This window comes from Stegastes partitus, unplaced genomic scaffold (assembly GCF_000690725.1).
Source record: "Stegastes partitus isolate 25-593 unplaced genomic scaffold, Stegastes_partitus-1.0.2 Scaffold966, whole genome shotgun sequence".
NCBI classification, from domain to species: domain Eukaryota; kingdom Metazoa; phylum Chordata; class Actinopteri; family Pomacentridae; genus Stegastes; species Stegastes partitus.
In genome coordinates, this window is record NW_007578697.1 from 80,520 (window position 1) to 95,607 (window position 15,088).

At 39.4% G+C, this 15,088-nt stretch overlaps 2 protein-coding genes across 2 annotated transcripts in view; both read right to left on the reverse strand.

The window, feature by feature from the left end:
• LOC103366693 (ras-related protein Rab-40C) overlaps positions 1-11,223 on the reverse strand; it is a 21,925-nt gene extending 10,702 nt beyond the window's left edge. The window contains exons 1-2 of the mRNA XM_008294482.1: positions 9,683-11,223; positions 271-331 (exon numbers count right to left, since the gene is read on the reverse strand). Coding sequence (XP_008292704.1) covers positions 271-331; positions 9,683-9,824 — 203 coding nt within the window. The 5' untranslated portion in view covers positions 9,825-11,223. The remainder of the gene's footprint in view (positions 1-270; positions 332-9,682) is intronic.
• Positions 11,224-11,333: 110 nt separating this feature from the next.
• The window catches only part of pigq (phosphatidylinositol glycan anchor biosynthesis, class Q), a 36,003-nt gene continuing 32,248 nt past the window's right edge, over positions 11,334-15,088 (reverse strand). Inside the window, exon 14 of the mRNA XM_008294488.1 lies at positions 11,334-11,381. Within this exon, the coding sequence (XP_008292710.1) occupies positions 11,334-11,381 (48 nt within the window). The remainder of the gene's footprint in view (positions 11,382-15,088) is intronic.

Consider the following 15,088-nt stretch of genomic DNA (forward strand, 5'->3'; position numbering starts at 1 on the left):
ACTGGGTTTATATACACAAACATGCATGCACGCAATTAATTTTCCAACTCAGCAGTTTTTTTTGTTTTGCTTTGGGGTATTTTTTTTTGCGACTGATGGTGAAGTAAGAATGAGGCAGCTGATGCAATGTAGGCATTCTGCCTGCATTGACAAAGTTTGAGAAATCTGAGTTTTTTTGCAACTGTTTCACAACTTTGCGTTTACCACAGTGATGTGCTGGAGGATTTATATGAGAAAAAAAAAAGAGCAACAGCGGTGATATGTTCTTACCAAAGCTCCAGCTTCACCCTCCGGCCATCCAGAAGAATAGTGGTGGTTTTATAGTCGATACCTGCACAAAGAGAAGGCAGACGGAGGCAGGCATTAGGCTAATAGATGCATCAAGAGGGACGGCATCAATCAAGATTACAATAGTGCAGTCAGAGAGAAGCCGGAGGTGAACACAATGACTCAACTTGAACCACTTAAACTGAGGGAACATTAACACACTGCAGAGGAGAGTTTTCGTCAGTCTCTGAAGATTTGGATCATGCTAATTCCTTTCTGGGTTTTTAGAGAGTCACTCTTCCCACACTGAGCTGCAGTGATTAAATCTTCAAATTAATCAAACATAACAGTCTGTTCGTGGACTGTGCACTGTCCCATTAATAAGGGAACAGCACAAAATCGTATATATCTAAAATTCAGAATGCTCTAAATTTCAACAGCACAATTTCTAGTTTGCTTTTCAAGATTTTAGGTTGAGATCCACGAGTTCATTTAATAGAAATTAAAGATGAATAAAATCCTTTTCCCCCCAATGTTTTCACTCTATTTTATTTTATTTTAAACAGGCCATTGTGCATCTGCTCCTGAACTTAATAAAACTATTAACAAGTCTAAGGAGGCTCTTCATGCTGCTAACTGTTGTTTCCTCATGACTTTCATCGTCTTGTGAGGCGTGACCAGGAAATTGTTACCATCACGGAGGATCTTGCCATTACTGAACCGCGCCTTGCGTTTGGAGCGAGGAAACACAGGTGCATCCCATTCTGAGGTCTTTTATCAAGTGTCACATAAACGCTACGCCTTCATGGGTTTGATTTGGCAGCTGATACGCCAGAAAATATTCATACTTAAGAGCTGCAACCACAACAAATTGGCTAACCAGGTAATAAAACAGTTGGTGATAAATTTATGATGTTTGCTTTTGTAAGGTGGATCGGTGGTTAGCACTGTTGCCTCGCAGCAAGAAGGTCGCCGGTTCGCGTCCCGGTGAGGACACCTGGGATCTTTCCCCCTCCAGTAGACTGAATATCTTTGGAAAAACAAGAAATTTATCATCTTAGTCTTTGGGAAACCTACATTTCAGATACAAAACAACAAATCCATAATATAAACAACAATAAAACTTAGTTGCAGCTCCAATCAGCAGGTTTCATACTCTGGTACCTGCGTTGGAAGAACCAGATTTGCTGCCAATCCATCAAACAGTTGCTAAGACATGTCAGTCAACAGTCACGCAGTTAACGTGCAAAAACTACTCCAGTATCTAAATGAAGTCTTTCAACACAAAGTCAAATAAAAACATTACAAAACGGAAAAACAGTTTAATTGAATCACTGCACAGTCATGAACTTTCACATGTGAATCCTGACGAGCGTAACGCGGATAATGTTTACAGTTTAACCGTCCGTTGGCAGCAATGCGGCGCCGCAGGCAGCCAACAGATCGGCTGTTCAGCTCGGCTCTGACAAACCAGTCTGACTGCTACACCTGCCGCCCAGCTGCTCCACGTCTGGACACGTTTCTGTGGGTTCCACCGAGTCTGGTACCACCTGAGGCCAAACAGGTGAACCGCTGAACAGTCACCACCTCTGCTAACATGTTTATCTTTGTCCTCGGAAGGTTTATGTGTCGACACCGGATCAGTCTTTAAATCTTTGGTGTTTAGTAGCTTGGATAAGGCTGAGGATGTTCCACACATCTTTCTACAGCTGAAGTAGAGTGAAAAAGCTGATAGTATCTATAGTATGTGGACATTTTTCTTTTCCAGTGTCTGCAAGAACTGTGTGGGAAAATGCTGCACATGTTAATTTTTCTACAATTTGTAGAATAAACAATCAAAAACTTGTAACTTTTTTCTTTTTGTGTTTTCTTTCCATCTATGTCATACAGCACAGAAGACATCTCTGAGTTCTCTCTCCTTCTCTGTAGTTGTTCTGTTTCCATAGAAGTGCAGGACTTTATATTGCGGGAAAAAATGAGCCACAGTGAGTAAAAATGTGACAGACTTCTTGGGGTCCAGAGGGTTAACCTGCCAATCAGTCTAAATAGTAACAACACAGAGGAACCAGATGTTTTTCAAGTAATAATCCACTGTAAAATGGAGAAAAGCAAATCACATCTGTAGGAGAAACAAAAATGATTCTCACAGATGCATATATCTAGGTATTTCACAGTAATTGCTACAAACACAGCACCCCACCAGTAATATTTCACTCAGAGCAGCAACACAGCAACCCTCCTACTTCCTAGACTCTCCAACGTCACTGCATCTGCCTGTAACAGCTGCTGGCTAACAGCATTAGCAATATCTTCCAATTTTCCAGGCAACATAAAGCTGCTGCTGTGCTAAAGTGCTGAGCTCAGGCTGGTCTAATTGAATTGGAGTGAGTGAACCGAGTGCTTCCTCTCCTCTGGTTGCCAGGGCTCACTTAGATATCCCAGATAATCAATAGCTTCTCTGATGTCTTCGCTGAAGACTGCTGCTTCTATTCTGGGAGCTGTGTGAAGCTTCGGCTTTTGTTGAGACGTCGATTTAACTCTGTGGGAATGTTTGACATGTACTGTACAGCGACACAGTACGTGTAGAAGTAGGCGATATGGATAAATAATTTCTCACAGTATGCATCTGATTATATGTATTATATCAGGATATAATTTGATTTCTGACAAGCAAGCTGAGAAACAATTTAGCTAGAAGGGTACAAATGTCCGTATAGATTCCACAAATTAAGTTGCTTCACCTAACTCATATAAAAATATCATTCCACTCATTTATTTGGAAGATTGCCACATAAAAATCAACCACACATACGATTTTTATTACAAAATCTTTACTGGTAGACAAATTTATATCGCGCTCATTTTGCAAAACCATATAGGAAAGTTTTTTTTATTTCTATCTATACTTTTTTATTTACTGTTAATTGAGCATGATGTGTGAACAGAAGGTTGCTGCATGGTTTTCCTAATATTTTTCTAATTAAAATGTACAGTTTTTTTTCCCTTTTACTGTACATGTCAGCATTGAAGTCTTCCAGGATTCACCTTTGGGGCTTCTTTCACTCAAGCATAATATGTACTGTTGGTTAACAAATGGTCAGAAATCGCAAGAAAGTGCAACAATTTCTGTCAAATAAGAAAAAAAACAGACTCATTGCTTTTACCGTAGGTGGACAAATCCTACTATTAAGTCAGGAAAAACCCAATAAGACAGCAATATGTTTAGATTTTGGGCTTTTGGTGGGTCAAAACGAGCATTATGAATGCAACAGTTGTATGACATTGTACAGATAAAACAATCAAGAACTGCTTTCTAATTTTTGTGGAATAATCTTTGCACAAAGTCACACAAGAATAAAAAACTTGGAAAATTACTGTCTATAAATCCCAGTCTTATGTCTAGTGTTGATAATATAAATTTTACTTCTTTAAAAATATGTTTCTTACTGAATGTCCTGTGGTTTTGTGCTTTAATAGTTGAATTTTCTCAGCACCAAGAGGATTTGCACTGCTAATTCCATTGTACGAAGAGCTTACAATGACACTAAAGGATTTATGATTTCTGATCACCACAAAAAAAGTCCATTCATTTCCAGTGCTGCTTACAACAAGCACATAATAACGTAACAGAATCTCCTTTGTCTCATTGACAAAAATAAGTTATTAAACATAAAATTAGTCATAGATTCCTTGGTTTTAGCACCATAAAAGGATTGGAGTGTCGGGGTTACTAATAATTTCTAAATTATTTCTCTGCGCTGAGATAAGGTTTTGAATTTCACAGTCGGCTGATGGCAGCCATCAGATAACAGCAGCCTCCAAGTAGAGAAGCCAATTAAAATGCTAAAGCAGCCTGAAAAGACACTTTTCGGTGCATCTGCCAGACAAGTGAGGCTCTTAAATCTTTTTTCCTTCAGCACACACCAACAATTGAATATTCCCCTGGGGCGAAGCAGGCCCGGCAGCCCTTTGTTTAGTCATGGCAGTGGACCGGCTCGTTTGACGGTAGCATATCCACAGACAACAGTTATCGCTGGATGCAGGCCAGCTCGCTGATAACCCCCCACACTGCCCTCCTGCAGGAGAACAAGGTTTATTGTGTGTGACAGAGAGTTGGGAGGTAAATGAAAAGCTGAACCTGGTCTAATCCTCTTCAAAGATGCACAGACTGACACCCCGAATGTTCAATATCAGCACAGAGCTTAGCTGTAAATGCAGCTTCACTGCTGTCAAACCAAGTCTTCTGCACTTTTCTTTTTCTTCTCAGTTTTAATGTTTTTCTTCACATTTTCACGTCGTAATGCATTTCCTACTAGTTACGGTACTTATCTGCCCTCGACATGTCCCAGTCTGAGTGTGCTGTTTTTATTATTCTACATAATACAGCTTGCACACTGTGCAAACGCTGAAACCTACACTTACATACACTCTACAGCCTAGAAAGTGATTCGACAGAGCAGTTTACAGTTAAAAAGGAACTGCTTAAAATTAATTTTTGAAACATGTTACAGACAAATCTATAATAAAAGGGATACAGGACTTACCTAAACTCAATAAGATGCAATAAATGAACAAATGTGGCCAACCATACGTCCCCAGCGCCTACAGCTTCCACCAATGGGGATGCTGAGAAGTCTAAGAAGCAACCAAGTGGCAGCTCACAGTTTTGCATCTAATCCATTCAGGTGAGACTAAATCAGAGAGAAAACGTCTGTATAAAAACAGTAAAAATGCAGCAACGATGGTAGAAAAAGTATGTTTTTAAAAAACCCTGTAAAAACAGTGCAAACATTTGCAAAATAATGGTATTTTTAGCTGCCTTTAATAAAAAGGTTATTTTTATGATGACAAATTTGGGAAAAAAAACAAATTATTATTTGTGAAAATACAGATTTTTGATGTGGACATTATTTACAGTTTTGGCCTTTTTGTTTTTTTCTTTCTTTACTGTCAACATGTAAATCATGTTTTCCTTTTCCTTTATTTGAGTAGATATCTGTATTTTAACAAAACAAGGAAAATCTGTAGAATACCAGTTAAATAAGCTTCTCGCCAGTTTTATATCCACAATATTCTCAGAGGGATTTAAGCGCTAAGAACCATAACATTCTTCTCCTGACAACATTCTCTCTGAGCGATTCAGATTCTCAGCTGAACCTGCTGAACTGCATGTTAGTAATTCTAATGAACCACACCGCTCGGCTACAGTAACACAAACTGTATGCATCGCGTTGCCACGGAAACCTACATGAATTCACTTGGTGATGCAGAAAATACATCAGTCTGTTTTTATGTTTGGTCCTGATTTACCGCCCAGTCTGTTTTACACTGCTGGTGGGGCACTAAATAAAACACACATTAGAAAACTGATCAGTCGATTGGTATTCATCAGAGAGAACATTCAATCAGTAACATGACTACAAACTACAAAAATGTCCACGTCTCCATTATGAACAATGAGTCTAAAGTCTTGCATCTAAAATTTAAATGTATGAAGTTTCAAGTTTCAGGGCTCTAATGTGAAGCTGTCGTTTTAGAAATACCATTGTATTATCGGCTCTCTATCTCGATTCTCTCCTGCTTGATTCACAGTAGCAGCGCTTTCATACGTTTTTATATTCCTCACAGCTCTCCATTACAACATGTTCCTTGTGTCGTCTCCCCATTGGTCAGTTTTGAGCAGAAGAGGAGTCACAAGACGTGAATAAAAACCTGGGTAACAAGGAAAGCTGATAACCACTGTCCAGAGTTTATATTTGTGATCGGAGTTTTAGGTTTTGTTGAGCCAATTTTAACAATAAAAGCCTGACAATGTCAAACCTCAGGTAAGCGGCCTCTGTTGTATCTCATATGACTCTATTCTTCCAAATTCTCTACTTACTACCAAATTTTACCCAAAATAACAGTTGGTCACCAGTTTTCTGTCAGTGTGCAACTAAGTTCACAACTATTTGCTTCTGCTGTAGCATCAACATTGCAAAACAACCTAAAAACCCTGACAAAGTCGCCTCACTTTCCTGCCAAGTGTGAGGCATTTGTTACTGCTGCTGGTCACCAAATTAATAATCAATAAATCACCCAGGAGGAAATGTTACAGACCAGTCTTTCCAACCGACTCCCCCAAAATGTGCCAGTGAGCCAATCGCACCCCGAGGACAGTGTTATCCAATCAAAATCTGCTCCTGCGTCCTGATTCTTTCCTCGTGAAATATTTAAGGTTCCTCGTCCTTCCACGCTAACCTCTTTTTGCCAGAGGGATGGAAATCAATAGCGGAGCATCTGTCTGCACAAACATCCACTCTGCCTTCCATATTTAATGAAGCCGTTTGAAGGCTTTTGATCTCTCTCGCATCAATCGAAGCTGTTCCTCTTTTGGAGACTGTTTAGGAGCTGGCCTGGCTCGCATTTTGGCAAAGCAGAGCTGCGATAAATATTTGATTAATCAGTTGATTAACTGGCAGCGATTCTGAGTCAAAAACTAGTTTTCTATAGCAAGTCGGCAAAAATCTCTGGATTTTGGACTGGCAAGACAACTGCAAATTGTGTATTCGATGCATGAAACAATCAACTACAACTTAATCATAGGAACAATTTGTAGATTTATCAATAGGTTAGCTGCAGCCCCATTTAGAAACTCATCTTGATAAAATTCATGCACCAAACAAGGTTCATGATGCATCAAATCAATATTGCAACTGTAATATTTACCCTATGAATAACATATTTATGTTGAATTCACTGGTTCAGACCCTGAACCACAGCACAAAACCTCCTGTTTCTTGGGGAAATCCAAAGTTTAAAAGCCTAACTTTTGCAGGCTTTTACATTTTCTAACAAAGGTGCTGAGAAAATGTAATTGCTTTGGTGTATGGAGTAACATTAGCAAACATTGTTGAGTTTTCTAAAATCATATTTACTGGTCACACCCTGAAATAAAGAGTCAAACCTCCTGTAACATCAGGGAATCTAAAAGCAAACAGCTTAAAAACTGCAGGTCTTTACATTTGCAGACCAAATGGAAAAGTTTTGGTAAATGGAGAAACATTGCTTCTGTGCTTCTACTGCTGTGAAAAACTATGACAGAATTATTCCATACAGCATGTTGACATGAGTAAAACTAGGTCGATTAGAAAGCCCACTCCTGCTCCAACCACCTTAAACAGACACTCTTCAGCTCTTCTGCTCATCACTATGAGTTTAACTGCTGCGACAAAACATTTAATTTGGCCGACAGCAAATGTGGAAGTCTGCAAACACGCGACCAGAGGGAGGGTCTTCACTTCGCTGCCAAACGCCAACAGGCGGCATCAGCCTTTGGCAGAATTCATCAGATAAACGCTGGTGAAAAGGGGTCATTCTGACGACTGATGTATTTTTCATGAACAGTTGCTGCTATGGCTTAAAGCGAGCAGAAGGAAATCATCGCTAAAATGAGACTAATGGTCTCATCTGTGGCAGTAAAGACGAGAGCAAACATCTGTTTAAATGCACATTTTATCTTTAAGGAATCAGTAATTCACCATGTAACAAGCAAATAACAATGAATTAAAGTGGAGAAACTGGATTAATTAGGCCTGTATGGCTCAAACGAATTATTATTTTCATTACTGATTTATTTGTGATTAATCGATTTGGTTTTCTGTCTATGAAATGTCAAAAAAAAAAGGGTTTAAAAAATGTTTTTGTATCAGTTAAGATCCCCAAAGCCCAAGATGACAATTTTTGTCCACAATCAATCATATCATTCCAGCAGATCTTTAAAATCAGCACGCGGATATGTGAAAGTCTCCTGAGTCATGTCTGCTTTCACTGTTGTGATTTTCACCACAAAACCACACAACAGTAACAGAATGTCTGTTGTGAAAGAGTGTTTCCCATGTGTATAATTACTAAGGACAACACACCCAGATGGATTTACAAAGCATTTTTCTGTATTTTCACTTTTCATCTTTGTGAAAAAAGCCAGTGGAGCTACAAATACGACACTCATAGGGCCTTTGTTTTGTGACGCCTAATATGACCAATAATATTTGTTTATTTTTAAATGCAGACTAGAAAAGTACCTCATATTGTTTAAGTGGATGAAAGTGTAAAAGTGCAGCTATTAAGCCCTGTGCTAACTGCGACAAAACCTAAGCAATAAATTAAATAAATGGATATTATAACTTCTAATCAACCCAATTTTACCCATGTAGATTGTATGCTGATTTGAAAATCAACTTTGTTAGGAAATGTCAAAATCTGCAGGATTTTAGGTCATTTAACTTTTGATTTTCTGATGTTTTATTCTTTAATTTCAGGGCCTGAACCAGTGACTGTGACATACAAATGTTATTAACAGAGATACACAAGGTTTGTGCACAAGTGTTTTTAGAAAATAATCCTTAAATCAGATGTTATCAAAGTAAATATGGCAACCACGATACTGATTTTATGCTGATTTTGTGCTCATTTTCTGGTTTGAGGATGTCAGCAAAAAATCGAGGCATTTGTTAACCATAACAAATGTGAAAATGATTGACAACTTTTAAGCTGCAATTATGTGAAATTAGAGAATGCTGATGTTATGTTATTAATTATATTTTAGTAGGCTTACACCGTCAGCCTAACAGTAAAACAAAACCAACAAAAAACATCTCATACCTTAGGACACAAAGTACACTAAATGTTGTATTTGTTCTGCTTATGAATTCAATGGTGCAAGCGTTCTAGTGAATCCATTAGCCGTTCTTGTGCAATGTTTACATGAGAAGTTATGAAGCATTAAATAGAACAATCTGCCTCTCTTGTATGGCTTCTCCTGCGGTGGAGGTGGGAGTTTGCATTACACAGCAGCAAACCACAAGCTGACTGCAGATCGAGGCTCTGGAGAAGCAGCAGCGAGACCCAGGTGATCTGAACTCCCACTCCCAAAGAGAAATCACCTGACAGGGCACGGGTCTATCAGCCTTCCCCTCCTGTGGATGGAGCTAAGTGGGTGTTCCTGAATGTACCTACACTAACAAATACAGCCAGCTTTTTTTTTTTTTTTACAGTTGTACACCACTGAAGCTGTTTGGGAGTAAAAGGAGGAGCCATATTGAGTGGAAAATATTCAGTATGAGTACTATGTAGGTCTAAAGCGCACTGTTTTGCGGATAGACTCTGAGGTCAATGAAATGCATTGTTTAGCAAGTAAAGCAACAACAATGAACATACATTCATGAGCGTCTGAGTCACGTCCACATGAACGCTCTGTGTTACGAGGGTTAGTGTATGTGTTTATAAGGACAGTCATTGTGTACCCTCTACAGTCCACACAGCAACAGCTAGAACGTTCAGGGCTTTTGTGATGAGCGAGCATGACACAACACGAGGAGCATATCATCAACATCATCATCATCATCACAGGTCAGCTGAGGCAGGAGTGACTCACCACTACTGTAAGCGTACGGGGACTCTGCAGATCCATCCTGCAGGCTGTCCAGGATCTCTCCTTTGCCCACGTCGCTGTCTCCGACCAGGAGGAACTTGAGCAGGTAGTCGTAGCTTTTCACCGGGCTGCCCTGGCTGCCCATGGCAACTCACATCTGAGCCCGGCAAGGCTGAGGATGAGCGACTGAAGAGGTGGACGGAACCCTTATATACGTTCTCCCTCTTGCTTGATCCAAAGCAAAGTCTGTTATGCCATGAACTTGCAGAACGGAGGCGTAAAGTCTTTGTTTTGCTTCTTCTGGACTGTGTGCAGGTAGGTAATTTTCAGACTTAAAATAAGGTCTGCAGTCTCAGAGGAATGTCCTGCACGAAAAACAAGCTGGCTGCCAAAAATGTGGTTCTGGAAAGCACAACATTCTTATTGCTGAATTTAAAGATAAGAGAAATTATAGTTTGGTCAAAGGTGGAGCTCACAGAGGGGGAAAAAACTTAACCCAATGTGAACTGCTGTAAAAACATGCAGCCAAGACCAAATTCTTTTTTGTTCCTAAAATTCCTTATCGAAGAGAAGTTCAATAAAGATTAAAAGCACAGATAACTGTATCCGGACAGTTTATATAAGGAAGAGAAATGTAAGGAAGAGAAACATGCTTATTGCTGAAGTTAAAGATAAGAGAAAATACAGTTTGGCCAAAGCTGACTTTCACTGGGAAAATAAACTTTACACAACTTAAACTGCTTCAAAGAAACAATATCCAGGAGGAAATTCTTTTTTGTTCCAAAAATGCCCTATATCGTGGCGGTTATTAGTTATTACAGATTAAAAATCACAGATAATCAAAGTGTAACTGAAGCCGGACAGTTTCCAATCTGGATGGCAAAATCTATGTAAGCAGGAAAATATGCTTATTGTCTGGAATGATAATTACAATAACCTCAGCGACTACTGCCACTTTAGAAATTTTAAAAGCACATATATCTGAGGAAATGAGTTTTCGAGTCAACTAACACAAAACCAAACCAGGAGTCTTTTTGTTCCCATTTAAAGGCAGCTTTCTTGCTAAGTTAGCAGGGGAACAACAAGCTAGCACTGCCGGACAGCTAGCAAGCTAGCTTAGCTATTCTCACTGCTGCTGCACAAAACACCTCAAATTATTCAGAGACACTGTCACTGCTGCGCTACATTTAGCGACATAATGTTACGCTTTATAAGACAGTTTCCCAGTGAATAGAAAAAAGAGCAATGCTAATTCACAGAGAGCTAATTGCTAACTAAGCTAGCTCAACTTCCACGGACGTCCGTGTAATTTCAGGCCGCCTTGTCTTTCTTTAGTCCGGGATGACAAAGATTCCCGTAACTTCACTGCGTCGTAAGTTATCCAGAAAATCCCCACATCTGTGGCGGGATTTAAAACGCAGCGGGGTTCTTACGTCCAGTCCGAACCTCCGTAGGTGTCCTCGGTAATCTCAGTTCGCCGCGTTTCCATTTTTCTCCATTATTCTCAGTCATAATCACAGCTGTGTCTCCTCAGCGCCGCACAACAACACTGAACGCAGCGCTGACAGATCCGCTGCTCCCCCTCCCTGGCCCCGCCCCCTGCACCGAACCCCACCTATTCTTACGCATGATTGGACGAGAGCTCCGCGGCTCCTCAGGCAGCCTCTTCCATTGGCTGAACGACGCGTCCGTCAAAGGCTCGCTGTCAACAACACGCAGATGGCGAGAGAAACAACAAAGATGATTCATTTCTCTGGATGTAAACAGAACAAAGACACCTTTTCATGCGGGCAAATCATGATTAAATTAAAGCACCATTTGAAAGTAAAACTCCGACACTCTGACAGACACTCTTAGCTAAATTAAAGTCGTCATTTTGGAGGGAGATGAGGGGAGATCTTGCTTGCCTTCTTGCAGTCTATAAAAGCACAGCATATCAGTTTAATCTCTGAGCATCAGTGTGCACGTAAAAAAAACAGGTTAAACTGAGATTAAAGGAAAATTGCATCAATCCTTCCATCTGACATCCCTATTCTGAGGCGCTGGTAGGATCCTGAAACACTGGGAGCTTAGCAGAGTCCAGCAGGCTTCAGATTTTAACCTGATAATTGCACCATTTTCAAGTTATCAGTAAATTAAATGTGTAATACTGTGCTTTAAGTGATCTCACGTGTTCCACAGTGATATCTTAGTGAGTACAGAAATCAGTTGTTTGCTAACTGTGCTTTGGAATTAGTCTGGTTTATGACGGTTTACAGCTATAATCATGTGTGATGGTGCAACAGAGAACAGATGAGGAGAAGGGAGGTTGGTATAGGTTATAAATGCTTCTTGTAATCTTTAATTATATACTTTTTATTAGTAATTATTAGAAATAAACCCCTTCAATAGAGCAGAGATGCAGATGCTGGTGAGGGAACATGTTCACCCATTAAGTCCCCAAAATAACACAATGCTCCAAATAGATAGCACATCTCCACCGACTCTTCACTGAAGCTACAAAATATGATTTAAGTCTCTTCCTTAAAGGTCTTCTTCTGTGGTTGTTATAAACTTGTAAGTGTAAAATAAAAGCTGTTGCAATATAAAAAGGTTTACTTCTGCCATTCCTGTTTCCAGGTGAACAATTCTGAATGAGCAGCTTTGTTTAGGTGTATTCATTTCTACAGCTGCTTCTGCTGACTCTAAAGTGTCTCTAAAAACTCACCAAATGTTGCTGTCGGCCGCAAGAGTGAACACGAGAGACTTCATGCACTCCCAGCAACTGAGGAACGGAACCCCCAGTGGATTGCTCTTATAACTGATGGCCACAGCAATAGGAAAATCCTTATTGTTCGTGTGACTAACTCTGACAGCAAGGCCTCAGGTCAGAGTTCTGTGGAAACTGTAACACTGAGGGACATGCAGAGACGGTGGAAACTATCATTTAAACCAGTAAACACAGAGTGGCAGATGATGCCTCTGTGCCAGACTGTTCCTTTAAAATTGATTTTTTTTTTCCCTTCAAGCATTTTTTAATATAACATTTATCTACTTGTACCTGAATTTTGGGTTTTCCTTTGTTTGAAAAAAAAAAAAAACATAAATTGAGACAGAAAAGTCAAACACTGGTGGATAAAAATTCACCAGAATGCAGAAAAAAATGTGTTTGATTCTCAAAGTTTCTTGGGGGAGGCCACCCAGAACCCAGCTTAATGTGTCCTCCCCAGTGTTCAAACAAAATCTACCTATACCTACCTATAGGCTCCACAGCAATGAAAATAATGACAAGACATTGTACATTTCAAGCAGTCATGTTTTACATGTTCCAATATTTCTTATGGGGGAGGGGGGCTCATATATGGGCCGTTTCCCACTATTTTTATCATGTTGCATAACCACAACATGAATAATATTATGAAATGTGATGTACAGTAGTAGGCCGAGTGTGTCAGATGTGTTTTTAAAAACATCGTGACTCATCTCTGCCTTCAGCTTTGCCAGAACAACCTCCTCTGAGCATCAACACCTACGCACATAATGAATGAAAGCTGAAGATTCTTGCACTGGCAGCAGCAGCTTGAATGAGGTCATTAAAGATAACATAGCGAGGAAAAAGCATTTTGAGCGCTGACAGGTCTGATATATATCATATTCACACTGCTGTTGCATTAAAAATAAGCACTGATCGACTGGGTTTAAACTGGTTTTTACCCATAAAATGTTCATGTGAAGCAGCGTGAGTCCTAATTCTAAGCTTCCAACAGGATAAATAGTAAAATGAAAAGTGAAACAAAGTATCTGGTTGAAGGCTAAAATGTTAAAGGTTGTGCAAAATCTGACTTCTTTAGCAAAGTGCTGTGTTATTATTTGAATCACTTTCTGTTCTTTATGATAAAAAACTAATAATAAATTGTATATAAAACCCACAAGCATTAGAAATTGGATAAAAGTTAGCATCAAAAGCCAAACAAAAGACTGCCAGGATCTATACTTGAACAGTTTTATTTATTAGTGATCAGATCTCATGAAAAAAACACTACTTAAATGAGATTAAATTAAAAACAAGACTGCACATTTACCAAATCAACTTTTACAAATTGGTACAAAGGAGGCTAAAAGGGAGGCTGTGAGGAAAAAGGTCAAATAAAACGGAATAATTCACATTAAAGGAGCAGTCTGCCTGCTGTCAGATGTTTGTTTCAGAAAACATGTGTGATGTGTTTAGCTTAGCTTAGCATAAAGACTGGGAACGGAGGGAAACTGCTAGCCTCGTTCCAACAAAGCAGACCAAAACACACCTTACAGCAGCTGCACAGCAAAAACATTTAAACCGGCTGTGTTGCTTTGAGCTGGTTTTAACAAGAGCTGGTTGAGGTTTTATTTACATGTAAAAACAACATGATTAGGCACATAAAAAGAAAAAAAAACAGACAGAAGCTGAGCAAAATCAGATTTTTACGCCTGACAATCCTTTTAGTTCCAGTGTTTGGAGGAAATATGGCAGCAAAAATACAACAGTAATCATTAAAAAAAAAAAGTTTGAACAGAAAAAAAAAATAAAAAAGTTTGTCCAGTTGAACTCAATTAATTGTATCATAAAACCTAAAGGATTACAACTATTTACAGAATCAGTGCACTTAATGCATAAATACCTCTACATGTAATTAGCAAATCTTGGCTTTAAAGGAACATTACGTAAAAATATCTAATTTACTAACTCTTGTTAGCATGAGGGGAAATCAAAAAGTTAAGATACAGTTCGTGACCGTGCTACATGTCAGGAGATCACGTGAATATTAACATCTGGACCGGTGTTACAGATGTTTTTGAGAAAACTGGCAGCTGCACATTTGCGGAGGATCGTCGTGGTGAACAGAGGAGGGTCTGCAGCTCGCATCAGGAGAAGAAACAGCAGCTTAACAGCAGAACAGCCAAGAGCATTTGTGCTGCGTTTGTCCCTTAGAGTTGGACTGTCAAGGTGGAGTTTGACTGTAACATCCTGAAGCGTCTGAACAACCTTAACTGCAGCTTGATGGCATGGTTTTTTTTGTTTAGCTGTGACAACACAATCGTTGTCTCCCTCCCGACTTACTCACTAGATTTGTCTGTCTTCCCCAAAATGTAATGTAAGTTGAATTGTTCTAACACAGTTGAGGAGATTCAGCTCCTCACAGACGGAGCTCGGCAGGTTTATATGATCAGACCTTAGTGGGCGTTTAGAAGCGTTGCAGGAGCACTGGAGCAGAGTAAAGCTGCACGAGGAGGTTTGCTTTAAATGGTGCATCTCAGAACTTTTTGATCACATCTTATATAGAAACATGGAATTAAAAATGAAGAAAAAAAATCTTGAATAAGTGGGAGTGTCCAGACTTTTTGACTGCTACTGTATGCTTTAGCCTTTAGGATCAGTCTTTGTCATTTCAGATA